This window comes from Anomaloglossus baeobatrachus, chromosome 8 (assembly GCF_048569485.1).
Source record: "Anomaloglossus baeobatrachus isolate aAnoBae1 chromosome 8, aAnoBae1.hap1, whole genome shotgun sequence".
Lineage (NCBI taxonomy): Eukaryota > Metazoa > Chordata > Amphibia > Anura > Aromobatidae > Anomaloglossus > Anomaloglossus baeobatrachus.
Genome location: NC_134360.1, coordinates 205,044,462 through 205,071,177, shown reverse-complemented (window position 1 = coordinate 205,071,177; position 26,716 = coordinate 205,044,462). Strand labels below are relative to the sequence as shown.

The 26,716-nt window shown below is 45.3% G+C and overlaps 1 protein-coding gene across 1 annotated transcript in view; it reads left to right on the top strand.

Annotated features, from left to right (window-relative positions):
- The window catches only part of TXNDC12 (thioredoxin domain containing 12), a 29,593-nt gene extending 13,200 nt beyond the window's left edge, over window positions 1–16,393 (top strand). The window contains exons 5-7 of the mRNA XM_075321060.1: window positions 4,876–4,945; window positions 5,135–5,218; window positions 15,116–16,393. Coding sequence (XP_075177175.1) covers window positions 4,876–4,945; window positions 5,135–5,218; window positions 15,116–15,192 — 231 coding nt within the window. The 3' untranslated portion in view covers window positions 15,193–16,393. The remainder of the gene's footprint in view (window positions 1–4,875; window positions 4,946–5,134; window positions 5,219–15,115) is intronic.
- The last annotated feature ends 10,323 nt before the right edge of the window (window positions 16,394–26,716 follow it).

Sequence of the window (26,716 nt, the reverse complement as noted above, 5' to 3'; positions counted from 1 at the left end):
GGTCTCAGTCACGCCCAAAAAGGACAGCCGGAGGAACCGTTGCCAAGACGGCGTCCTCCTGACTTGCGGTCTCCGATTCCCACACCCGCGGTCGGTGGGAGGCTTTCCCACTTTGGCGACATCTGGCTGTCACACGTCAAAGACCGTTGGGTGAGGGATATTCTGTCTCACGGGTACAGGATAGAGTTCAGTTCTCGTCCGCCAACTCGTTTCTTCAGAACTTTTCCACCACCAGACCGAGCCGATGCTCTGTTGCAGGCGGTGGCCGCTCTAAAGGCGGAAGGAGTGGTGACCTCCGTCCCTCTTCAGGAACAAGGTCACGGTTTTTACTCCAATCTGTTTGTGGTCCCAAAAAAGGACGGATCGTATCGGCCCGTCCTGGATCTAAAGTTGCTCAACAGACACGTAAAAGTCAGGAGGTTCCGGATGGAATCCCTACGCTCCGTCATAGCCTCAATGTCTCAAGGAGATTTTCTAGCATCAATAGATATCAAAGATGCGTATCTCCACGTGCCGATCGCACCAGAGCATCAGCGTTTCCTACGCTTCGTCATACACGACGAACACCTGCAGTTCGTAGCGTTACCTTTCGGTCTGGCAACAGCCCCCCGGGTCTTCACCAAAGTCATGGCAGCAGTAGTAGCTGTTCTGCACTCGCAGGGTCACTCGGTCATCCCGTATCTAGACGACCTGCTTATAAAGGCACCCTCTCAAGAGGCATGCCAACACAGTCTGAAGGTGGCACTAGACACTCTCCAGAGTTTCGGGTGGATTATCAACTTTCCAAAGTCTCATCTAACCCCGACCCAATCTCTGACTTATCTTGGCATGGAGTTTCATACTCTCTCAGCGATAGTGAAGCTTCCACTGGACAAGCAGTGCTCGCTACGGACTGGAGTGCAATCTCTCCTTCAGAGCCAGTCGCACTCACTGAGGCGCCTCATGCATTTCCTAGGAAAGATGGTAGCAGCAATGGAGGCAGTCCCGTTCGCGCAGTTTCATCTGCGCCCTCTACAATGGGACATTCTACGCCAATGGGACGGGAAATCGACGTCCCTCGACAGGACTGTCTCCCTCTCTCAGACTGCCAAGGACTCTCTGCGTTGGTGGCTTCTCCCCACCTCATTGTCACAAGGAAAGTCGTTCCTTCCCCCGTCCTGGGCAGTGGTCACGACGGATGCGAGCCTATCAGGGTGGGGAGCGGTGTATCTCCACCACAGGGCTCAGGGGATGTGGACTCTGGAAGAGTCCACCCTGCAGATCAATGTTCTGGAAATCAGAGCAATCTATCTTGCCCTGCGAGCCTTCCAACAATGGCTGGAAGGCAAGCAGATTCGGATTCAGTCGGACAATTCCACGGCGGTGGCGTACATCAACCACCAAGGGGGAACACGCAGTCGCCAAGCTTTTCAAGAAGTCCAACGGATTTTGACGTGGGTGGAAAGCAGAGCGTCCACCATATCCGCAGTTCACATCCCAGGCGTGGAAAACTGGGAAGCAGACTTTCTCAGTCGCCAGGGCATGGACGCAGGAAAATGGTCCCTTCACCCGGACGTGTTTCAGCAGATCTGTTGCCGCTGGGGGACGCCGGACGTCGATCTGATGGCGTCACGGCACAACAACAAGGTCCCAGTTTTCATGGCACGGTCTCACGATCACCGAGCACTGGCGGCAGACGCCTTGGTTCATGATTGGTCGCAATTCCGACTCCCCTATGTGTTCCCACCTCTAGCATTGTTACCCAGAGTTCTCCGGAAAATCAGGTCCGACTGCCATCGAGCCATACTCGTCGCTCCAGATTGGCCAAGAAGGTCGTGGTACCCGGATCTGTGGCATCTCACGGTAGGCCAACCGTGGACACTACCAGACCGTCCAGATTTGCTGTCTCAAGGGCCGTTTTTCCATCTGAATTCTGCGGCCCTGAACCTGACTGTGTGGCCATTGAGTCCTGGATCCTAGCGGCCTCAGGTTTATCTCATGAGGTTGTTGCCACAATGAGACAGGCTAGAAAACCATCCTCAGCTAAGATCTATCACAGAACGTGGAAGATATTCTTAGCGTGGTGCTTGGCTCAAGGGTTTTCTCCCTGGCCATTTGCATTGCCAATTTTTCTTTCCTTCCTGCAGTCTGGGTTGGAAAAAGGTTTGTCGCTTAGCTCTCTTAAGGGTCAAGTCTCCGCGCTATCCGTATTCTTTCAGAAGCGCTTGGCACGGCTTTCTAAAGTACGCACGTTTCTCCAAGGAGTTTGTCATATCGTTCCTCCTTACAGACGGCCATTGGAACCCTGGGATCTGAACAAGGTTCTCATTGCTCTCCAGAAGCCGCCTTTCGAGCCTTTGAAAGAGGTTCCCCTTTCTCGGCTTTCACAAAAGTGGTTTCTTCCTTTCATCTCAATCAGGATATCACTTTGCCATCTTTGTGTCCGCATCCAGTTCACCAATTTGAAAAGGGTTTACATCTGTTGGACCTGGTGAGAGCACTCAGGATTTACATTTCTCGCACGGCGGCTCTACGCCGTTCTGATGCGCTCTTTGTCCTAGTCGCTGGTCAGCATAAGGGATCGCAAGCTTCCAAATCCACCCTGGCGCGGTGGATCAAGGAACCAATTCTTCACACATACCGTTCTGCTGGGCTTCCGATTCCATCTGGACTGAAGGCCCATTCTACCAGAGCCGTGGGTGCGTCCTGGGCATTGCGGCATCAGGCTACGGCTCAGCAAGTGTGCCAAGCGGCTACCTGGTCGAGTCTGCACACGTTTACCAAACACTATCAAGTGCATACCTACGCTTCGGCAGATGCCAGCCTAGGTAGACAGGTCCTTCAGGCGGCGGTGGCCCACCTGTAGGAAGAGGCTGTCTGACAGCCCGTTCATGTGGTATCTTTTTACCCACCCAGGGACTGCTTTTGGACGTCCCACTGTCTGGGTCTCCCAATTAGGAGCGAAAAAGAAGAAGGGAATTTTGTTTACTTACCGTAAATTCCTTTTCTTCTAGCTCCAATTGGGAGACCCAGCACCCGCCCTATTTGTTCTTAGGGTTTCGTTTTTTCGGGTGCACATGTTGTTCATGTTGTTTCTTAAGTTCTCCGATCGTGTTATCGGATTGAATTTGTTTTTGAAACTGTTATTGGCTTTCCTCCTTCTTGCTTTGGTACTAAAACTGAGGAATCTGTACTCCTACGGGAGGGTGTATAGCCAGAAGGGGAGGGGCCTTACACTTTTAAGTGTAGTTCTTTGTGCGGCCTCCAGAGGGCAGTAGCTATACACCCACTGTCTGGGTCTCCCAATTGGAGCTAGAAGAAAAGGAATTTACGGTAAGTAAACAAAATTCCCTTCTCTTCTGGCTGCAGTTTGCTAAACCCCCCCCAAAAAAAAACAAACTGCCTCTGGTGTATGGCATTGGCTGCAGTGCTCATGTGACCTTGACAGCGCGGCGACCAATCCATGAGTGCGGCAGCTCTAGCGAGGAGCTCAATGGCTGCTGCACAATTTGACAGCGCCAATGCCAGACCCCAAGGGCAGCGGCAAAAACTTGCTGGTATGTTTTTTTTTTTTTTTTTTTTTTTTTTTTTTTTTTAAGCTAAGTGCAGCCAGGGGAGAAGTTTAATTGAAGATGAACAATCCCTTTAACAATTAGTGTGCATTTATTGTGCTTTATGAAATAATGTAATGTGGGAATAACCCTTTACAGTGAACCTGTCATCAGAAATTTAGCTATAAAGCTAAAAGTTCCCCCCTCTGCAGCTCCTGGGCTGCATTCTAGGAAGTTTCCTATAGTTTTTGTGGCCCCTTTTATTCCAAAATAAATACTTTACAAACTTGTACCTTTTCGTATGCAAATTTCTTAAATCTTCCATGGGGGCGGGCTGCCTGATGTACGTTGCTGTCCTCCTGCCGATTTACACCGCCCCCGAACGCTGAATTTCAAACCTCAGGATGCCGCCCCTGGGCGCCCGTGGTCCCGCGCATGCGCTGTGCTACTGTAGCGGTGCCGTGCACGTGTGACCGCTGGTGACGCTTTTGCGCGGGCACCGACTGCTCCGTCCGCTCCTCCCATCTATTTCCTGCTGCTGAGCAGGATGGGAAGGAGGTGACGTCCGGTCATCTGGCCAGCGAGCAGAACGCTGGAGGAATAGGCGAAAGTGCGGTCACGAGGTTATGGGCGGCACTTGCTGATGACACTCACAGCGCCGCCCATAACCTCGAGCCCGCGCAAAGTGTCACTAGCGGTCACACGTGCACACAGTGCACGGCACCGCTACAGTAGCACAGCGCATGCGCGGGACCAGGGGCGGCGTCCTGAGGTTTGAAATTCAGCGTTCGGGGGCGGCGTAAATCGGCAGCAGGACAGCAACGTACATCAGGCAGCCCGCCCCCATGGAAGATTTAAGAAATTTGCATACGAAAAGGTACAAGTTTGTAAAGTATTTATTTTGGAATAAAAGGGGCCACAAAAACTATAGGAAGCTTCCTAGAATGCAGCCCAGGAGCTGCAGAGGGGGGAACTTTTAGCTTTATAGCTAAATTTCTGATGACAGGTTCCCTTTAAGGCTGTTTATCTCCCTCCTCATTGCTGGTGTCAAAATCTGTCTTTGAGCTCGTTCTACCTGGGAGTTGTAACTTTTATTTCTTTGTTTCTCAACTTCTATCAGCTAAGGAGATGGAACTACATGAGAACTACAAATTTGCTGTCAGATTGAGCTCACAGACTGATTCTTAGTTAACTCAATCTGCAGTCAGCTATAAGACAGTACAACAAACAGATTGTATAATCTAAATAGTGCAAAATGGTTAATGAAACCCAATTACGAAAAATATATATCTTGTTAATCTAGTAATCACATCACATTACATTAATTTTTAATGTTTCCACATAGGACGAGGAGGAGCCAAAAGACGATGCCTTCAGCCCTGATGGTGCATACATCCCCAGGATTCTCTTCCTTGGTGAGCGTACTGTAAGATTGATATTTCGGCATGTTAGGCCGGCTTACCGTTGTGTATTTTGATTACTTTTCACTGCATCTGGTTATTTTAGTCTGTAAATTGCCCAAAATTACCCTGCTTCCATCCAACGCTTTATTATTCTGTTCCGTATTCCCAAAGCCTACAAGTTTTCCATTTTTTACTTTGCAGATCCCAGTGGACACATCCGTCCTGAGATCATAAATTCTAAAGGGAACCCCAGTTACAAGTATTTCTACAGCACCGCAGAACAAGGTATGTAAAACGCCATTGCTTTCTACTGCTATGTATTAACTTTGGGGTAAACTAGTATTAGGGTACATTCCCATGATCAGTGTTAGGCTGGAGCCACACGGGGATTACTGCGATCCCCTTGCATGAGACTCGGCTCGTGCTGGCAGTACAGCAGAGCCGAGTCTCATGCTTGTGTCCTTGCAACTGAGGTCCGTTCGTGCGAGCAGACCTCAGCTGCAGGGGGCGGGCCGGCACTCAGGAGGGGAGGGAGGGATTTCTCTCCCTCTCGCCTGTGTAGCCGGCTATAGACATTCTCGCATTGCACTGGCAGTACAGCGGTGTACCGCGAGTGCAGTGCGATTTTTCTCTCGCCCCATTCACTTGAATGGGTGCGAGAGAAAGAGTCTCGGATTACAATCGCAGCATGCTGCGATTGTTTTCTCAGTCCGATTAGGGCTGAGAAAATAATCGCCCATGTGTGCTGACACAAGGCTAGAATTGGTCCGAGGGGAATGCGATGTTTTATCGCACTCCACTCGCACCGATTTTCTCGCCGTGTGGCTTAGCCCTGACTCACATTTTGGACACAGCATATTTTTGCTGCATTGTACAGTACAAGTAAAGTGGATGGGATTAATAGAAATCTCATGTCCAATGTGCTTCTAGTTTACACTACGTAAGCTCACCTGTGGTGTGTAACATGTCAATTTCTTTTGCGGGAATGCTGTTTTCTGTGCAGATTTCCCCATAGTCTTGTTTTAGATGTGGAAATTCCACAGGTAAAAGACACATGCGTTTTTGGTGTGTTTACGCTGCGGAAATGCACAAAAAACGCATTTAATCCGCACATGATATAAATGCCAGGAAGTTTCAAAAAACCAAGACTGCTTTATTTCAAGGATGATGCATCAGAGACAAAAAAAAGTAGTGTAAAAAATGCAATGAAAAAATTGCAGGTAAACTAAGGTGCGAAGATACGTTGCAGAATTTCTGCACTCAATAGCTCAACTGATCCTGATCATGGGAATGTAGACTTAAAGGGACTCTGTGTTGCTCACACTTAGGGAACCAGAAACAGTGCCAAGGACATGGAGGCAAGAATGCGCTGTATGCACTGCTCTCCTGCAGGCAAGAAGTGTGTGTGTGTGTGTGTGTGTGTGTGTGTGTGTGTGTGTATATAATAAAAAAAATATATATATATATATATATATATATATATATATATATATATATATATATATATATATATAGTTAGCTGTACTACCCGGCTTCGCCCGGGTTAATAATTGTTGTTAATTAAATAGAATATATTAACATTCCCGGGATAGAATGTATAAATAGAATGTATTAACGCGCGGGATAGTAACTGTCTCTCTGTTTCTCTCCCATTCTCTGTCTGTCTCCCCCTCTGTATATATCTCTCTGTCTCTCTCTCTATCTCTTTGTCTGTCTCTTTCTTTCCCTGTCTCTCTGACTGTCTCTGTCACTTTCCCTGTCTGTCACTTTCCCTGTCTGTCTCTTTCCCTGTCTGTCTCTTTCCCTGTCTGTCTCTTTCCCTGTCTGTCTCTTTCCCTGTCTGTCTCTTTCCCTGTCTGTCTCTTTCCCTGTCTGTCTCTTTCCCTGTCTGTCTCTTTCCCTGTCTGTCTCTTTCCCTGTCTGTCTCTTTCCCTGTCTGTCTCTTTCCCTGTCTGTCTCTTTCCCTGTAGCTGTACTACCCGGCTTCGCCCGGATTAATAACTGTTGTTAACAAAATAGAATGTATTAACAAAAAATTATTCTGCACACTATATCCGCTGCCCGGGATAGTAACTGTCTCTTTCTCTCCCATTCTCTGTCTGTCTCCCCCTCTGTATATATCTCTCGGTCTCTCTATCTCTTTGTCTGTCTGTCTCTTTCCCTCTCTTTCCCTCTGTCTCTTTCCCTGTGTCTGTCTCTTTGTCTGTTTCTTTCCCTGTCTCTCTCTTTCCCTCTCTTTCCCTGTCTCTCTCTTTCCCTCTCTTTCCCTGTCTGTCTCTTTCCCTGTCAGTCTGTCTTTCTGTGTCTGTCTCTTTGTGTCTGTCTCTTACCCTGTCTATGTCTGTCTCTTACTCTTTCCCTGTCTGTGTCTGTCTCTTTCCCTGGCTGCATTGTGACACGCCAACATTCCATATAAGGGCGTGGCTGCGCATTCTTCTGAAGTTCTGGCTGCACTGTGGCTCCCAACTCCATTCTATTTAATGGAGGCAGGTTTTTTGGTGAATAACTGTAAAGCGCGGTGTTACAATTTCCCCTCAAAACATAGCCTATGACGCTCTTGGGGTCCAGAAGTGTTAGTGTGTAAAATTTTGTGGCTGTAGCTGTGACGGTGCAGATGCCAATCCCGGATATATATATATATATATATATATATATATATATATATATATATATATATATATAATGTGTATATATATATATATATATGTATGTATATGACACACACACACACACGCACACCTTTATATATTTGATATATATATATATATGTGTGTGTGTGTGCGAGATGATATATATATAATCATCTCGCGCACACACACACACACATATATATATATATATATATCAAATATATAAAGGTGTGCGTGTGTGTGTGTCATATATATATATATACATACATATATATATATATATATATATGTGTATGTGTGTGCGAGATGATATACACAGTGCCTACAAGTAGTATTCAACCCCCTGCAGATTTAGCAGGTTTGATAAGATGCAAATAAGTTAGAGCCTGCAAACTTCAAACAAGAGCAGGATTTATTAACAGATGCATAAATCGTACAAACCAACAAGTTATGTTGCTCAGTTAAATTTTAATACATTTTCAACATAAAAGTGTGGGTCAATTATTATTCAACCCCTAGGTTTAATATTTTGTGGAATAACCCTTGTTTGCAATTACAGCTAATAATAGTCTTTTATAAGACCTGATCAGGCCGGCACAGGTCTCTGGAGTTATCTTGGCCCACTCCTCCATGCAGATCTTCTTCAAGTTATCTAGGTTCTTTGGGTGTCTCATGTGGACTTTAATCTTGAGCTCCTTCCACAAGTTTTCAATTGGGTTAAGGTCAGGAGACTGACTAGGCCACTGCAACACCTTGATTTTTTCCCTCTTGAACCAGGCCTTGGTTTTCTTGGCTGTGTGCTTTGGGTCGTCGTCTTGTTGGAAGATGAAATGACGACCCATCTTAATATCCTTGATGGAGGAGCGGAGATTCTTGGCCAAAATCTCCAGGTAGGCCGTTCTATCCATCTTCCCATGGATGCGGACCAAATAGCCAGGCCCCTTAGCTGAGAAACAGCCCCACAGCATGATGCTGCCACCACCATGCTTGACTGTAGGGATGGTATTCTTGGGGTCGTATGCAGTGCCATCCAGTCTCCAAACGTCACGTGTGTGGTTGGCACCAAAGATCTCGATCTTGGTCTCATCAGACCAGAGAACCTTGAACCAGTCTGTCTCAAAGTCCTCCAAGTGATCATGAGCAAACTGTAGACGAGCCTTGACATTACGCTTTGAAAGTAAAGGTACCTTACGGGCTCGTCTGGAACGGAGACCATTGCAGTGGAGTACGTTACTTATGGTATTGACTGAAACCAATGTCCCCACTGCCATGAGATCTTCCCGGAGCTCCTTCCTTGTTGTCTTTGGGTTAGCCTTGACTCTTCGGACAAGCCTGGCCTCGGCACGGGTGGAAACTTTCAAAGGCTGTCCAGGCCGTGGAAGGCTAACAGTAGTTCCATAAGCCTTCCACTTCCGGATGATGCTCCCAACAGTGGAGACAGGTAGGCCCAACTCCTTGGAAAGGGTTTTGTACCCCTTGCCAGCCTTGTGACCCTCCACGATCTTGTCTCTGATGGCCTTGGAATGCTCCTTTTGTCTTTCCCATGTTGACCAAGTATGAGTGCTGTTCACAAGTTTGGGGAGGATCTTAATTAGTCAGAAAAGGCTGGAAAAAGAGATAATTAATCCAAACATGTGAAGCTCATTGTTCTTTGTGCCTGAAATACTTCTTAATACTTTAGGGGAACCAAACAGAATTCTTGTGGTTTGAGGGGTTGAATAATAAATGACCCTCTGAATAAACTTTTCACAATTTAAAAAAAAAAAAAGAAAAAAAGAAATAACATTCTTTTTTGCTGCAGTGCATTTCACACTTCCAGGCTGATCTACAGTCCACATGTCACAATGCCAAGTTAATTCCGAATGTGTAAACCTGCTAAATCTGCAGGGGGTTGAATACTACTTGTAGGCACTGCATATAATCATCTCGCACACACACACATATTTTATATATATATATATATATATATATATATATATATATATATATATATATATATATATATATATATATATTATATATCTCACACACACACATACATATATATGTATGTATGTATGTATGTATGTATGTATGTATGTATGTGTGTGTGTGTGTGTGTGTGTGTGTGTGTGTGATATATATATATATATATATATATCTCATGTGCCAGTTCTTTATATTGACCACACATGTATTTATACATATAAATGAGATCTCCTCTTAGACGTCTTTTTTTCTAAGCTAAACAAATCCAACTTTTTCAACCTGTCATCATATGGGAGGCCTTCCATTCCTTGTAGTAGTCTAGTTGCCGCCTTTGTACTGACTAACTTCTGTATGTCCTTCTTAAAATGTGGAGCCCAAAACTGGATCCCATATTCCAGATGTGGCCTTACAAGTGATTTATAGAGGGGTAACAATACGTTGGGATCACGGGATCTAATCTCTTTTTATACACCCTAGAATCTTGTTTGCTTTAGCAGCTGCTGCCTGACATTGAGTGCTGCTGCTCAGCTTATTTGTAATCAGAATCCCCAAGTCCTTCTCCTGTTCTGTAGTCCCGAGTTTACTTCCATTTAATGTATATGCAGTTATAGGATTACTCCGTCCTAGGTGCATTACTCTACATTTATCAACATTAAATCTCATTTGCCAAGTATCTAATATATGATTAGTGATAGCACACAGAGAACAGGCACTTATACTCACCTGTCTGTGCTGCTGATATATCCCATGCTGCTGTTACTTCCTGGTAATGGTGCAGTGAATATTCATGAGCATAATTAGCTGGCTTGGAAGCAGGAGACAGCAGTGGCCTGGGACAGCATCACTGGATCCAGGTGAGTATAAAGATCATTTGATTTCAAAGACAGGTTTTTCTTTATCGTTCCTTATGGGAGACCCAAACCATGGGTGTATAGCTACTGCCTCCGGAGGACACACAAAGTACTACACTAAAAGTGTAGCTCCTCCCTCCGAGCATATACACTCCCCGGATGACAAATCCAACCAGTTTCATGCTTTGTGTTCAGGAGGTCACACACACACATGCATCCCCAGGGCCTGTCCTGACAAACGCTTTCTTAAGCGTACTTCTGACTTACTGGGGGCTCAGACGCTCTCCATGTACCCTATTGATCTGTCCGAAAGTGACGCAGATGCTAATGATTTGATTGCGTCCATTATATTTGTACTGGACCTCAATCCGCCTGTATCAGGGGAGCACCCCTCTTTGGCAGAAAAGCATCAGTATACCTTGCCTAAGAGAACAAGGAGTGTGTACCTTATCCACTCCAGCATTCAGGTCACTGTGACCAAGCCCAGAGCCTGTCCTGACAGACGCTTCCCAGAGCGTGGTTCTGATGACTGTTTCCCCCTTCCACCAATGGTGGTCAAGGAGTGGGCTCACTCACCAAGGGTGGACCCTCCGGGGTCTAGACTTTCAGCCCGGACAGTTGTATCAGTGGCTGACGGCACCTCTCTGAGGATCCCACTGTCCGCCAGGTTGTCCTTCTGGCCAAATCTATATATGAGGCGGCAGGGGCCTCGTTCTCCCCATCTTTTGCAGCAGTGCGGGCTCTCAAAGCCATCTCTGCTTCTCGGGAGGAGATGCATTCCCTCACCAGGGCCTTTATGCCCGAATTGGTTGCCTTAACTTCCAGGCTTCAGTCTTTTCATCCTATAGCTGGAGACTGTCACCGCACTGCGGTGGCCTCGGCTACTTCCCTCGCTATCCGCAGGTTCCTGTGGCTTCGAGAGTGGAAGGCAGATGCTTCTTAAGTTCCTTGCTGGACTCCCTTTTGCTGGGACCAGTCTATTCGGTGAACAACTGGATGAAATTATTAAGGAAGCTTTTGGCAGGAAGAGTACTTCCATGCCACAACCCAGGAAACCTTCCAGGGCAGGAACCAGTCGAGGTTTCGTTCCTTTCGTTTCCTCTAACTGGTCGTCCTCTAAGCCCTCGGCCTCGTCCACTAACTCAGCCAAGGTCCGTAAACCAACTGGCGCATGAAGCCGCGTCCTAAGTCGGCAGGAGCTGCTGCCACCAGGGCAGCCTCCTCTTGATTATCTGGCCGCGCCAGTAACGTCCTTGGTCGGTGGCAGGCTCTCCCTCTTGGGCGACGTGTGGTTGCAACACGTCTTCGATCAGTGGGTGTGGGTTACCCTCTCCCACGGCTACAGAACAGAATTCTATCCAGCCGCCAAACAGATTTTTTTCTGACAACTCCCCCCTGCTCCAAGGCCGCCGCCTTCTCACAGGCCGTGGCATTCTTGCAGGCCAATGGAGTAATTGTACCAGTTCCCGACTGGGAACGGTTCTGAGATTTCTACTCAAATCTCTTCCTAGTCCCCGAAAAGGACGGTGCTTTCCGACCTGGATCTCAAGCTTCTCAACAAGCATGTTCAGGTGCGGCAATTTTGCATGAAATCTCTGCGATCAGTCAATGACCCAAGGAGATTTCTTAGCATCCATCGACATCAGAGATGTCTCTCTGCATGTGCCATTCGCAGTTTCACACCAGCGTTGGCTACGTTTTGTAATCGGAGAGGAACATTTCCAATCGTGGCTCTCCCCTTGGGTTAGCCATGGCCCCTCGTGTATTCACCAGTTGCGGTTCTGCTCCTCCCAGGGGTTGGTAGTGATTCCTTACCTGGACGCCCTTCTAGTCAGGGCTTCATCCAGTGCAGACTGTCAGCGGAGTGTCTCGCTCACTCTCGCCACGCTTGCAAGTCCACTCTGACCCCGACCCAGGAACTTACGTACCTAGGGATGCAATTCGGGACTCTGCTGGCACTTGTGAAGCTGCCCTTAGTCAAACAGCAGTCTCTTCATCTGGCGGTTCGCTCTCTGCTGAGGCTCCGCCGTCATCCATCAGGCACCTCATGCAGGTGCTGGGTCAGATGGTGGCGTCAATAGAAGCGGTTCCCCTTGCCAGTTCCATCTGCGTCCCCTGCAGCTGGACATTTTCCGCTGTTGGGACAAGGGACTTCTTCCTTGCACGGGCTGGTGGCTCTGTCGCCACAGACCAGGAGCTCTCTTTAAGTGGTGGCTTCGGCCCCTCTCTCTGTACCAGGGACGCTCCTTTCTGGTCCCGTCATGGGTGATTCTCACCACGGATGCCAGTCTATCCGGCTGGGGAGCAGTGTTTCTCCACCACCGAGCACAGGGCACTTGGACTCCGTCCGAATCAGCCCTCTCGATCAATGTGCTAGAAATCAGGGCTGTAGTCCTTGGACTCGCAGCCGCCTAGCAATGTTGGAAGTTCAACATATCCTTCAGTGGACGGAGGACTCCGAGTCCACCATATCCGCAGTCCACATCCCAGGCGCAGAAAACTGGGAGGCAGGTTATCTCCGCCGTCAAACCGTGGACAGCGGCGGGTGAGTCCTGCATCCGGCAGTGTTCCGGTCAATTTAGCAGGCGGGGCACTCCGGAAGTGGATCTAATGGCATCCCGGCACAACAACAAGGTCCCGGTTTACGTGGCTCGCTCCCACGATCCTCAGGCCTTGGCAGCGGACGCGCTGGTTCCAGATTGGTCCCAGTTCCGTCTGGCCTACGTGTTTCCCCCTCTAGCTCTCTTGCCCAGAGTCCTGCGCAAGATCAAAATGGAGGGCCGTCGGGTCGTACTCATCGCCCCAGGCCCAGGCGAGCTTGGTTCCCAGACCTGCTCCGTCTGTTCGTAGAGGTGCTGTGGCATCTCCCGGACCGGCCAGACGTTCTCTCAGAGGGTCCGTTTTCCACAACAATTCTGCGGTTCTCAGATTGACGGCGTGGCTCTTGAGCCCTGAATCCTTACGGCTTCAGGCATTCCTTCCGAGGTCATCTTCACTATGACTCAGGCTCGGAAGTCTTCCTCGGCCAGGATTTACCTCAGGACTTGGAGAATTTTCCTGTCCTGGTGTCGTTCTTCCGGCCATGCTCCTTGGCCGTTTTTTCCTTGCCGACCATCCTGTCCTTTCTACAGTCCGGCCTGCAGCTAGGTCTGTCCCTCATTCCCTCAAGGGACAGGTCTCGGCTCTGTCAGCGTTGTTCCAGCGGCATATCGCCCGACTGGCCCAGGTGCGCACCTTCATGCAGGGCGCATCTCACATCATTCCGCCTTACCGGCGGTCTCTGGATCCCTGAGACCTTACTCTGGTCCTCATGGCCTTACAGAAACCCCCCTTTGAGCCTCTTAGGGAGGTTTCGTTGTTTAGTCTTTCACAGAAAGTGGTCTTTCTGGTGGCCATAATTTCTCTCAGGAGAGTCTCTTATTTGACTGTGCTCTCTTCGGAGTCACCCTTTTTGGTTTTTTTCACCAAGACAAGGTGGTTCTCCGTCCAACTCCGGGCCTTCTCCCTAAGGTGGTGTCTCCTTTCCACCTTAACCAGGACATTTCATTGTCTTCCCTTTGTTCGGCCCCTGTGCATCGCTTTGAGAAAGCGTTGCATGCTTTAGATTTGGTGCGGACGCTCCGGATCTATGTGTCACGCACCGCTGTTTCTTAGGCGGTGCACCTCTCTTTGTGTGCTGACCACACGTCAGCGCAAGGGTCTCTCGGCTTCTAAACCGACCCTAGCTCATTGGATAGGTCGGCCATATCCGATGCCTACCAATGTTCTCAGATGCCTCCCCCGCCGGGGATTAAGGCGCACTCGACCAGAGCTGTCGGTGCCTCTTGGGCTACGGCTCAGCAGGTCTGTCAGGCTGCCACTTGGTCTAGTCTGCACACCCTTTCGAAGCACTACCAAGTGCATGCTCATGCTTCGGCAGATGCGAGCTTGGGCAGACGCATCCTTCGGACGGCTGTCGCCCATTTGTGAAGTTAGGTTTCGCCTACTTCTCAGTTTCTGTTTATTCCCACCCATGGACTGCTTTGAGACGTCCCATGGTTTGGGTCTCCCATAAGGAACGATAAAGAAAAAGAGAATTTTGTTTACTTACCGTAAATTCTTTTTCTTATAGTTCCGACATGGGAGACCCAGCACCCTCCCTGTTGCCTGTTGGCAGCTTTCTTGTTCCGTGTGTTTTCACCGGCTGTTGTTGTAGACAGAAGTTCCGGTTATTCCGGGTTTTACTCTATCTCTACTTATGGGTGGATGTCCTCCTTCAGCTTTGGCACTAAACTGGTTGGATTTGTCATCCGGGGAGTGTATATGCTCGGAGGGAGGAGCTACACTTTTAGTGTAGTACTTTGTGTGTCCTCCGGAGGCAGTAGCTATACACCCATGGTTTGGGTCTCCCATGTCGGAACTATAAGAAAAAGAATTTACGGTAAGTAAACAAAATTCTCTTTTTTGTTTTTTTTTCTGGTATGTGTCACACGGATCACACCATTGTGGTCTGTATGGTTGTGTGTATATGTATATATATATGTATATATGTATATGTGTGTATATATATGTATATGTGTGTGTGTACGTGTGTGTGTGTGTGTATATATATATATATATATATATATATATATATATAAATTTTAGATCGACAGATATCTAATTGTATTCTTGTGAGTATTTTATACTTGTGAATCTTTTCCTTTTTTTTTTAATTTTTTTTTTTTTTATTCTTTTCCTTTTTTTCCATCCAGTCGTCGAAGGTATGAAGGAAGCTCAAGAAACACTCACTGGAAATTTTGTCAAGAAACAGATTGAAGATGAACTATAACCTCTAGATTTCCTGCCCAAACTCTTCCTCCCTGAAGCTGAGCGCGTCCCAGAGGTTACAGCGATATCAAGCCCTCGCTCTCTGTCTGGGTCTGGGATGTGAACGCTCTGCTGCTCGCCCTTTCTGGGCAATTCACTAACAGAGATTTTTCACGCACACTTTTTTTTTTCTCTTAGATAATTACACAAATCACCCAGTAATCTTCCATTGCTCAGTATTTCCAGTGCATCCTCGGGAACGGTCATGTTACATACAGACGTGTCATGTGAGAACTGGAGCGCTTCTCCTGCCTTCATATGCTAAGACTACATCACAAGATATTTATTGCTTCTATTCTTTAGCCAGCTCTGTGCCTGGTTAACTGGCGCTTGGCCTATTTTCTTGGCCTTTTTTGTTTTCAAAATGTGTTACTACAAGTCCGTTTTCTTTAAATAATGAGTATGAAGAATTATATATAATTTTTAGATGCCTGAGGTTGTAGGGGTTCACAAATGACAAATGTAGGTGTAGCATGTTACTACCCATGTCCCCGTAGCCGGAGTCTAAAATCTTGGGCATGTGAAATCTATCTTCCATATATTGGACTGCAGGTTTGTAAAACTTCTGTTGTGCCACAATCACATCAGACATTTTGATCGGTGGTGGCCTTGATTCGGAGACCCTCTGATAATCACTGAAAGTAAGGATCAGGAGCTTAGCTGAGCATTGTGCCCCTTCCATTGTTAGGCTGAGTTCACAAGTGCTGCAATCATCTGTCAGAACAGATCCTGCAATCGTCTGTCAGAACAGAGCCTGCAATCATCTGTCAGAACAGATCCTGCAATCATCTGTCAGAACAGATCCTGCAATCATCTGTCAGAACAGATCCTGCAATCGTCTGTCAGAACAGATCCTGCAATCGTCTGTCAGAACAGATCCTGCAATCGTCAGTCAGAACAGATCCTGCAATCGTCTGTCAGAACAGATCCTGCAATCGTCTGTCAGAACAGAGCCTGCAATCGTCTGTCAGAACAGAGCCTGCAATCGTCTGTCAGAACAGAGCCTGCAATCGTCTGTCAGAACAGAGCCTGCAATCGTCTGTCAGAACAGAGCCTGCAATCGTCTGTCAGAACAGAGCCTGCAATCGTCTGTCAGAACAGAGCCTGCAATCATTTGTTTGGCTAAGACCCCACTTTGCTTTTTACCTGCTTTTTCAACTGCAGCATTTAATGCCAAAATGGATGTGTTCTGCTTTTCAAGAAAAGTCTATGGGAATTTGGGTTTCTTGTCTGCACTTTGCAGTTCAAACTGCTGCCTTTTTGTGGCAGAAATGTGGGCAAAAACTCTGCTTTGCAGTTCTAAACGCAAATGGCAAAAACAATTGACATGTCAATTGTTTTTGCCGTTTGCGTTTAGAACTGCAAAGCAGAGTTTTTGCCCAAATTTCTGCCACAAAAAGGCTTCATTTTGAACTGCAAAGTGGGGTTTAGAAACCCAAATTCCCATAGACTTTGCTTGAAAAGCAGAACACAACCATTTTGGCATTAAACGCTGCAGTTGAAAAAGCAGGTAAAAAGCAAAGTGGGGTCTTAGCCTTAGGGGGGCTTTACACATTGCGACATCACTTCCGAAATATCGTCGGGGTCACATCGTTAGTGACGCACATCCGGCGCCGGTAGCGACATCGCAGCGTGTAAATCCTAGGTGCTATGATAGTTTATCGCAAAAGCGTCGAAAATCGTTGATCTGTGTAGCGTCGGTCATTTCCAGAATGTCGGTTCGACCGCAGGTACGATGTTGTTTGTCGTTCCTGCAGCTCCACACATCGCTGTGTGTAAACCCGCAGGAGCGACAAACATGTATGTAACGTGAGGCCATCCTTTGCAATCCGTTGCTTATACAAGTCTAATGAGAAAAAAATGGATCCAGCTCTGGATCCTTTTTTTTTCACATTTCGACGGATTGTGACTGATGGTAAAAAAACCGGATGCGTGAAAGGGGCCTAACCACATTATTTTTGCCAATAGATCTCTACAAGATCCGATCTAATAGATTATTAGTGGACATGTGAACTCTACATTATCTGATGCCAGGCTCATAGTATTGGTAACCTTCATTTTAGAAATCTACGGGAGCCTCAAAACCTGGACATGTCAAAAGCCTAATAAAAGTGCATTTTTTATTATTTTTTTTAAGTTTGGCTCATAGCAAAAAATAGGGTTTTTACAATATTATTATTAATAATAATAATAACAATATTATTATTATTATTATTATTATTTAAGCATGCACTAGGAAATGGCATCTATAAGTAATTGCTTCATGTTCTACCTGTGCTGGGTTAAATGAAGATTTAAGATTTGCAGTACTCATTAATTTCCTGTAGGTGGCATTGTGAGCATTTAAACAAAACATTCCACCTTTTCTAACAATTTCCAGAGTTACATTTAACATAACAATTGGGAGCAACTCTAAATACTCATTTATGTCATTGTCATTTTGCAGTAGATGCAGATTATTTTCCCCAAGCTTGAAGCTGAATTTTAAAGAAGTGCATAATGGGATCTCCCATAACAGGCACACAATTGGCGTTTATGACGATATAAGATGAGCGGCAGTATTATACGTGGTTAAAAAAAAAAAAGTCTGCTTGCTTGCTACATTACAGGACTGAGTGTGATATTACATCTTGGATCCACTGAACTGAATGGGGCTCATCTGCAATTCCACTCACGGCCTGTGGAATGGGCGGCGCTGTTTTTAGAAACAGATTATATATATATATATATATATATATATATATATATATATATATATATATATATATATATATATATATATATATATATATATATATATATATATATATATATATATATATATATATATATATATATATATATATATATATATATATATATATATATATATATATATATATATATATATATATATATATATATATATGTATATATATATATATATGTTTGGAGATCAAAATTAGAGAATAATGTATGATCACTTGCTCTTTTCAGAAATGTAATCTACACTGATTTAGCTTTTGAAGGTTTTTTTGTAAGGGGTGCACCATGCCACTAGAACAGTGTTTTACAAAAGATCCAAAGTTTATCAATAGAAAACCTTTATTTTGCCCAAAACGCGATGATGATAATTAGAGAACAGCCATGACTGTAGCACAGAGAAATATTCTAACTACATTTTCTGAAGGTAACAGTCACCGATCAGGTAGACGTGTACAGGCCGTTGCTGTGAATGACTTCAGCACATCTGCGGCCACAGGACATTACTAGGCTCTCACACTGCTCTGGTGGGATTTTGGTCCACTCTTCTTCCAGTCTCAACCACAGTTCTTTGACTGTTGTGGGTTTCTTGTCCATAACTTTGTCACCAAGGATTTTCCAGAGGTTTTCTATTGGGTTTAGATCAGGACTCTGGGCTTTGGCCATTTCATTGTTTCAATGTTTTCTGTTTCAAGGAATTGCTTTCCCCATTTTGCTGTGTGACAGGGGGCATTGTCCTGTATGAAAATTGTTGGCTGATTGAGTGATGTACACAACTAAGGAAACACGTGTTGTTGAAGGTTCAGATACACACTTGCATTCACTCTGCCATGTAGCTGTATGAGAGGTCCAACTCTTGCTGCAGAAAACATTCCCCAAACCATGACACTTTCTCCACCACCTTTCACTGACTTCTTAACACACTTTGGGTTCTGTCTTTCCCCAGTTTGTTGACTAACATAATGTTTCCCATCAGACGCAAACAAATTAAACTTGCTTTCATCACTAAAATGAACTATGGACCACTTCTCCTCTGTCCACACAACATGTTCCTCACCAGTAGTGAGTCTAGCCTTTTGATTCTTTCTGCCAATGAGAGGTTTGGTCACTGCAGAGTGGGCTTTCAGTCCAAATGATCTTCAACGTCGTGACACTGTATAACAAGATAGATTCTTATCCTGTTCAGTGCTGAACTGCCGAGCAATTCCAGCTGCAGTGTTGAAACGACAACCCATGGAGATTCTCGCATTATCCTGTCCTGTCTTGCATTTGTCTTGCGAGGGTGACCAGCTTTCTAGGGGAACTTGAAAGAGTTTGTGATGTTGTAAAGATGCAATATTCTTGAAAGCACAGACTTGAAACCACCATCTTCTCTTGGTATGGCTGATAGGGTCACCCCTTGGGCCTTCATCTGAACAACCTGCTGCCGGAGGATTCAGTCACTTTGGAACGGCACAACATTTTTGCAAATTCAGTGTAAGGGCCGTTTCACACATCAAGCTTTTCGCCGGATTGGCGGATCCGGCGCACTCCAGTACAGTGCGATACAGTACAATGGCAGCATGGCAACTTCTGGGTCACATGCTCTGGTCATGCTGCCATTGTACTGTATACACTGTATTGGAGTGCGCCGCATCCGCCAATCCGGCGAAAAGATGGATGTTTGAAACTAGCCTAAACTGGAAAGTTAGGCTGCCCGTTACATAGGGTTTGTCTGATAATTAAGGAAATTAGCCCCAGGTGCCAAATTAACACCAATAACTTGCAGGTATCTGAAAGTGTTCTCTAATTTTGATTCTTTTTCTTCTACATTTATCTCATTACATGTTTATTATGTGCTTTGGAAAAAATTCAACTTATTTAATAAGCTTAAAATACTGCGAGTTTCGTCATGTTAGGATATAATCACATACACAATGACCGCAACATTTAGGAAATTGCGTGTTGTTCTCTAACTTTGATCTCCAGTGTATACTTCTAATTCTTTCCAGCCCCCTCTAAATGAGTGGACCAAGAGTTATTTCAGCAATAATACTAAGAAAAGTTTATTGACCGTTTTTAATATTGACCAATTTGCATATATAGATACACAATAACCCGCCTTGTGGCGAAGCGAAGTATTGTAACATTTTTATTAATCTTGATGGTATACCAATGGGTAATATATTTTTTACATTTATAAATTACTCTTATTATTCTTGTAATATTAAATAGAAATAAATAATGCCAAGGACTCCTATACAATGTAAACCCCACCATTGCTCCCAGCTTTTATAATGCGGGTACTAGGCTTTGGGATTTTTTCTCTGCGGGACAGGTAGATGTGGGGGCAGCAGCCATTTTTATTGTTTTACGGTAATGCACTTTTTGTGTCACTGGGTTTTTCTGATCTGCTTTGTGCATCTTTTTGAATACTTCTATATTGTGCTGTTCCTCTGTTAGGCATTGTGCACACGTAGCGTTTTTATGTGCACAAAGAAAGCATGTTTTGGCAGGAAAAATGATGTTACAGCTGGAACCCAGCTCTTACTGGCCGGAGCGGTACCCACGCCGCTCCTCTCCGTTTAATCCCCTGAATGCTGCGGTCAATGCGATTGCTGCATTTAGTAAGCAAGGAGAGGAATCGCTTACTCTCCCTGGTGATCAGATCCCTGTGATGTGATGACAGGGACCCGATCGCTGCCATAGTAAACCTGGGTCATCACCATGAGGACCCCGGGTTACTGAGGTACGATCGCCGACCAGACCAGACCAGGGCAGCTACGTCACCGGAGTTCCCTCCAGCAAGGTCCCAAAGTAAAAGACCGCAATGCCTAGGTGAAGGGAACCCCGGTGACGTCACAAGGTGAACAGAGTTCTTGCCGGTGGATCAGTAGGGTTTCTTTTATCTTGCTGGAGTCAACTCTGGTGACGTAGGTGCCCTGGAGGCAAGGAGTAGTGAACAGAGTTCATGCCGGCGCATCTACAGGAAACCCTGGTGATCCACCGGCATGAACTCGATTCACCTTATGACATCACCGGAGTTCCCTGTTTTAGGTCTTGGGTAAAGACCGCTAGATAAGGCTGCAGGGAACCCCACTTACGTAAAAAAAAAAAAAGCACCTACACGCACAAAAAAAGCAACGAGGGGCCTTACACATGCATTTTCGCCTGCCTTTTTCATTGACTCGATTGAAGTAAATTGGGGAAAAAAGCAGGAAAAACGCAGAAACAATTGACATGCTGCTTCTTTTTCAGCAAGGAATAAAAAAGCAACGTGTGCACAGCAAGTCACGATTCTCAGACTTTACTGGGATGATTTTTCCTTGCTTTTATTGATTAAAAGCTTTGAAAAAATGCTAAAAAAAACCCACCCTGTGGGCACAATGCCTAAAGGGTACTTTACATGCTACGACATCGCTAGCGATCTCATTAGCGATGTGAAATTCTAGATCGCAAGTGCGATCTTTTGAGATCGCACATGCGTAAAATAACCTTTGTGCGATCTCAAAAGATCGCACTTGCGATCTAGAATTTCACATCGCTAATGAGATCGCTAGCGATGTCGCAGCATGTAAAGTACCCTTTACTCCTCCTGAACATACATCAGTAAGTGACGAGAATGGTGAAGACCAGCTGGCTAAAGGGTCGTGTCTCCACAAAGTCTGGTACTATTAGCTCTGATTGGACAGTGTAGGGATATGACCCAAACTTGTATCAACTAATTGTCATACATGTCCAGGAGGAATAACTGAGGAACGGAACAACAGTTCTACGAAACGTTGCTCCAAAACTTATTTCGCTGGAAATGCAAATATATGCTAAAACCGGCCTTACAGGGCTGGTCTAATGAAGGGATTGACTGAGGTTAAGGTCCTAGAAAACCATTCATTTTTTGAGATGTTGGATACTTTTTTTTTTCTGGGGATTTTGGTAAGAGCTGCCAAGGATGTTTGCACGCTTTGTGTCAGCCATGCACTGCCCCATAATCGTGTGCGATCAGATACCCGGTATTTTGGGAGATATTTCACTGTCTAATAAAATAATACCACTCTATAATCCTCCGTTATTCAGTTCCTCCCAATATTGGTGGAAATTAAATGACCGCATTTTTTTTCCCCCTTTTTTGCTCTAATTCTACGGATCTTGCTTCTGGCTATAACTCCTCGCTGTATTTTCTGTCCCTGAAGCCGGTTATTGACATATATTTTTGTACCCTGTGTGATTCATGCATGTTGATATCTGCTGTGGATTTATGTTGTGTGTTTTTTTTTTTATTATTATTATTCTCTTGCATTCTCTTTATTGAGCTTCATATGAGATTTGTAATGTTTGATTACTGAAAAAAAATAAATAAAATTGACAAGTTTTTGATTAAATAAAAAAAAAATTGTTGTCAAGCACATAAGACTTCGCCGAATGCAAATTTTACTTTATCAATGAGTACAACCAGTTCACTAACTAATATATGAAAACGTGTCTGCATCCAAAAACTATGCATCTTTATGTCTCAAATATTGTAAAAAATCTACAATCTTGGAACATCGTTTTTGGATGTTGTCATGTTCATACGTTAAATGGAAAAAATTTGTATGAAAAAAGAGTTGTTCCGTCGTTTTAATTTTTTTTTTCCATAAATCAATAGTACACATGAAAATAAGCAACTTTGTAATATATCTCATCAGACAAATTTGCTTCTTTGTTTGCAAGAATTGATCGGTCATTCTCAATTCTGGGGTAAAATCTGTATTCATGGATTCAGATTCTCTGTTGATAAACAGTGAGGAAAGGCGGAGTTCTGCCTTTAGCTCCTCCCTCTGCTGCTAGCTCCTTGCTCTGCGTCTCCTCCAGAGTCCAGTGCTGGCGGCTTTATACCACTCCATCCAATGCTCGGCATTGTGCTTGGTGATGTACAGCTCTGGATTGTGCTTGGTAATGTACGGCTATGTCCAGAAACCTCATGCACACAGACACAAAACACCTACGTTTTTTTTTTCCTGACTGTTTTATCAACCTGCTTGTTTTTTGCGGCGTTATTAAGAGTGAACATGTCCAATTCTTTCAGCGTTTCTGTCTTGGTTTTTGACCGTAGTGATGGGTGAACTCGTAGATACCCTGGATCAGCAGGTCTAACCGGGTTAATAAACCCAATTGACGCCCGGAATTGATCCAGGGTATCTGGCCGGGCGCTGGTCCCCATATAGTATGGGGACCAGAATCCAGCACTCTAAAAATGGTGGTGGAAAGGATAGGGATATTGGAGAAGGAGCGTTACTTATTGAGGCTGTAACTCCTGACCTCATTCTACTTCCAGGGCCGTTCATTACATATTCACTGCTTTCCCCACCCACCAGCATCTGTGATTAGTTGCAGTCAGACGTGCCCCCACCCTGAGTGGCAGCATGTCTGACTGCTTCCAATCACAGATGCTACGTGCCCCTATCTTGGTATAAAAATAAAAAAAAATTGGCGCAGCCCCCCCCATATTATGATACCCAGCACAGGTAAAGCATACAGCTACAGGCTGCAGCCTGCAGCCGTGCGCTTATCCTGGCTGTGTATCAAAATAAAAGGAACTACATGCGTCTTTTTTTTTTTTTTTTAATTGCTTAGATAATTTTGAAAAACATAATACACTCCCCCCATTTTTGATACCAAAGCCATGATAATGCCAGACAGCTGGGGCCTGGGATTCTCAGGCTGGGGAGACCCATGGTTATTGGGCCCCCCCAGCCTAAAAATAGCAGCCTGCAACTGCCCAGAATTGTCACATCCCAGAGATGCAACAATACTAGGACTTTGCACATAAATGCTTCTGCAGAAGAACACCTCCAAATACGGAATGCGGTGAAAGGTGCCACATTGTTGCTTTTTTTTTCTGTTGGTCCCATAAAAAACTTTTTCAAATGTGTAGCATATGGAAATAAAACGTACAACGCCAAGTGAAAGGATCTGCAGTGAAACAATTTCAACTTTTTCTTTTCTGGTATTGGAGAATAAATGGAGTTTAGAATATCTCTAATCTGTGTGTATATGTATGTATGTATGTATATATAATGTGTGTATGTAAAATATATATATATATATATATATATATATATATATATATATATATATATATATATATATATATATATATATATATTGTGTGTCTTTTGCATTTACTGTATTTTTGCTGCTGTGACCAAACCTGAAGCATCTGTATGTCACCACCTATGTGAAGTGACTACATTCAGTGACATTTACTGCACAGAAAAGTTGCAAAAAGTATAAGATCCGTGATGGTATTCCCTATCTATAGTAGACACCGTGTGTAGCGTTCATTCATTCATTTATTTATTTATACGTTCATTCATCAGTTTGTCTCCGATGCTTTCTTTCCTCTGATCGCACTGGAAAATCTACGTGAAAATAAAGAAATAAATCAGTTGCCTGGAAACCTGCACTTAATCCGAGCGGCTTGTGTACAAAAGGTCACAGGTAAGAGGCTTTTCCTGGAAAATCTATTTATAATCTTGTTTATCAGTCGGAGACAGTGAGATATAGCGTCACCTTCTGGGGTCACTGTGCAGGGGACACCTGTGCGCCTGGATGAGGCTTAGATGAAAAATGCAAAAAGTAAAATACTGTATACCATGTGCATTGTAGAAACACTAAAGGATTGACTATAGACTCACTAAATGAGAAGGGCAAGGACCCTTGGGCACTGATTCAGATCCCTGTGGATGCTAAGTTCATACTGAGTCTTTTTTGCAAGGTTTTTGAGCAGAAACTCAGCAGAACCTCTAAGTTTTTAAAGAGTTTTGAGATTTTGAGGAGGATTTGGAGATTTTCTGCTTCAAAAGCTCGGCAAAAAAACTCACTAAATGAGAAGGGCAAGGAATTTGAGGCACAAATTAGTTTTCTCCCTGAGGCTCTGTTCCCACAGAGGTTTTTTTACAGAGTTTTTGGAGCAGAAGCTTAGCAGAATCTCCAAGTTTTTGAGGAGAATTGGGACAGTTTTTGCTGAGTTTTTGCTTCAAAAACTCAGCAAAAAGACTCACTAAATGAGAAGGGCGAGGGACCTTGGGCACTGATTCAGTTCCCTGTGGATGCGAAGTTCATACTGAGTCTTTTTTGCAGGCAAAAAAGATTTGTATCCAGCATCCACAAATAAAAATCCAATCTTTATTGAATCAGTTTAAAACATGATAAAATCAAGCATAGATAGTATAGACAGACCGGCCTACACGTTTCGGGCAAAGTCCTTAGTTTTGACAAGGCTAAGGGCTTTGCCCGAAATGCGTAGACCGGTCTGTCTATACTGTCTATGCTTGATTTTATCATGTTTTAAACAGATTCAATAATGCTATGAATTTTATTTGCGGATGCCAGATACTAATCTTTTTTGCCTTATCCAGGGGCGTATCTAGGGGGGGTTGGCGGGGCATCTGCCCCAGGCGCAACTGTGAGTGGGGCACTGTCGGCTGCTTGATGCTGCGCTGTGAAAGTCTCCACGTGGGCTGCGGTTGCCGCTCTGCAGTGGGAGCCGCCATTCTCTGAGCGCAGCTGTCATGCTGACAGCCGCACTCATAGAAAGTGCAGCGCGCGGCTCCCACTGCTCAATTGTCCTTGTATCTGTCAGATGCTAGGACCATTGGAGCGGTGACGCCGGCGCTGACGTCCGGGTCAGAGCGACGGCTTTCATGTGATCAGGTCAGCTGATCACACTGCAGACCCGAAAGTCAGGCCCGCAACGCAGAGACGGCAGAGAAACGCTGATAAGTGCTCCACTGTGGAGCTGAAGACACGGACGGAGGAGCATTATGGGGTGAGGGGGGAGGTATCTATGCACACGGAATGGGGGGACAGAGGGTGGGGAGAGGGAACTATTAGTGGACACATTATGACGGGATAGAGGTTGGGGAGGGGGCAGTATCTAAAGACAGTATGGGGGAGAGAGGATGGAAAGGGAGCAGTATCTATAGACACAGTAGGGGTGAGGGGCAATGCTCTTTTGACAGTATGGTGGGAAGAGAGGTTGGGGAGGGGGAAGCATTTTTGGGCACAGTATGGGGAGAGAAATGATGAGGGATGATGTATGGGAAGAGAAATGATGAGGGATGATGTATGGGGAGAGAAATGATGAGGGGTGATGTATGGGGAGAGAAATGATGAGGGGTGATGTATGGGGAGAGAAATGATGAGGGGTGATGTATGGGGAGAGAAATGATGAGGGGTGATGTATGGGGAGAGAAATGATGAGGGGTGATGTATGGGGAAAGAAATGAGGGGTGATGTATGGGGAGAGGGAGGATGCGGGGTGATGTATGGGGAGAGGGAGGATGCGGGGTGATGTATGGGGAGAGGGAGGATGCGGGGTGATGTATGGGGAGAGGGAGGATGCGGGGTGATGTATGGGGAGAGTGAGGATGCGGGGTGATGTATGGGGAGAGTGAGGATGCGGGGTGATGTATGGGGAGAGGGAGGATGAGGGGTGATGTATGGGGAGAGGGAGGATGCGGGGTGATGTATGGGGAGAGGGAGGATGAGGGGTGATGTATGGGGAGAGGGAGGATGCGGGGTGATGTATGGGGAGAGGGAGGGGTGTCGTATACAGACATGGTATGGGGAGCAAATGGGAATGAAATTTTGAGGACACAGAATAAAGAGTGACATGGTATGAGGAGCAAGTGGGCAGGATGGGGAGTGATGTGGAAATGTATATGGACACGCAGGAGGTAGTGAGGAAGACAGTAAGGGATGAGAAAAATATGAGGGGGCAT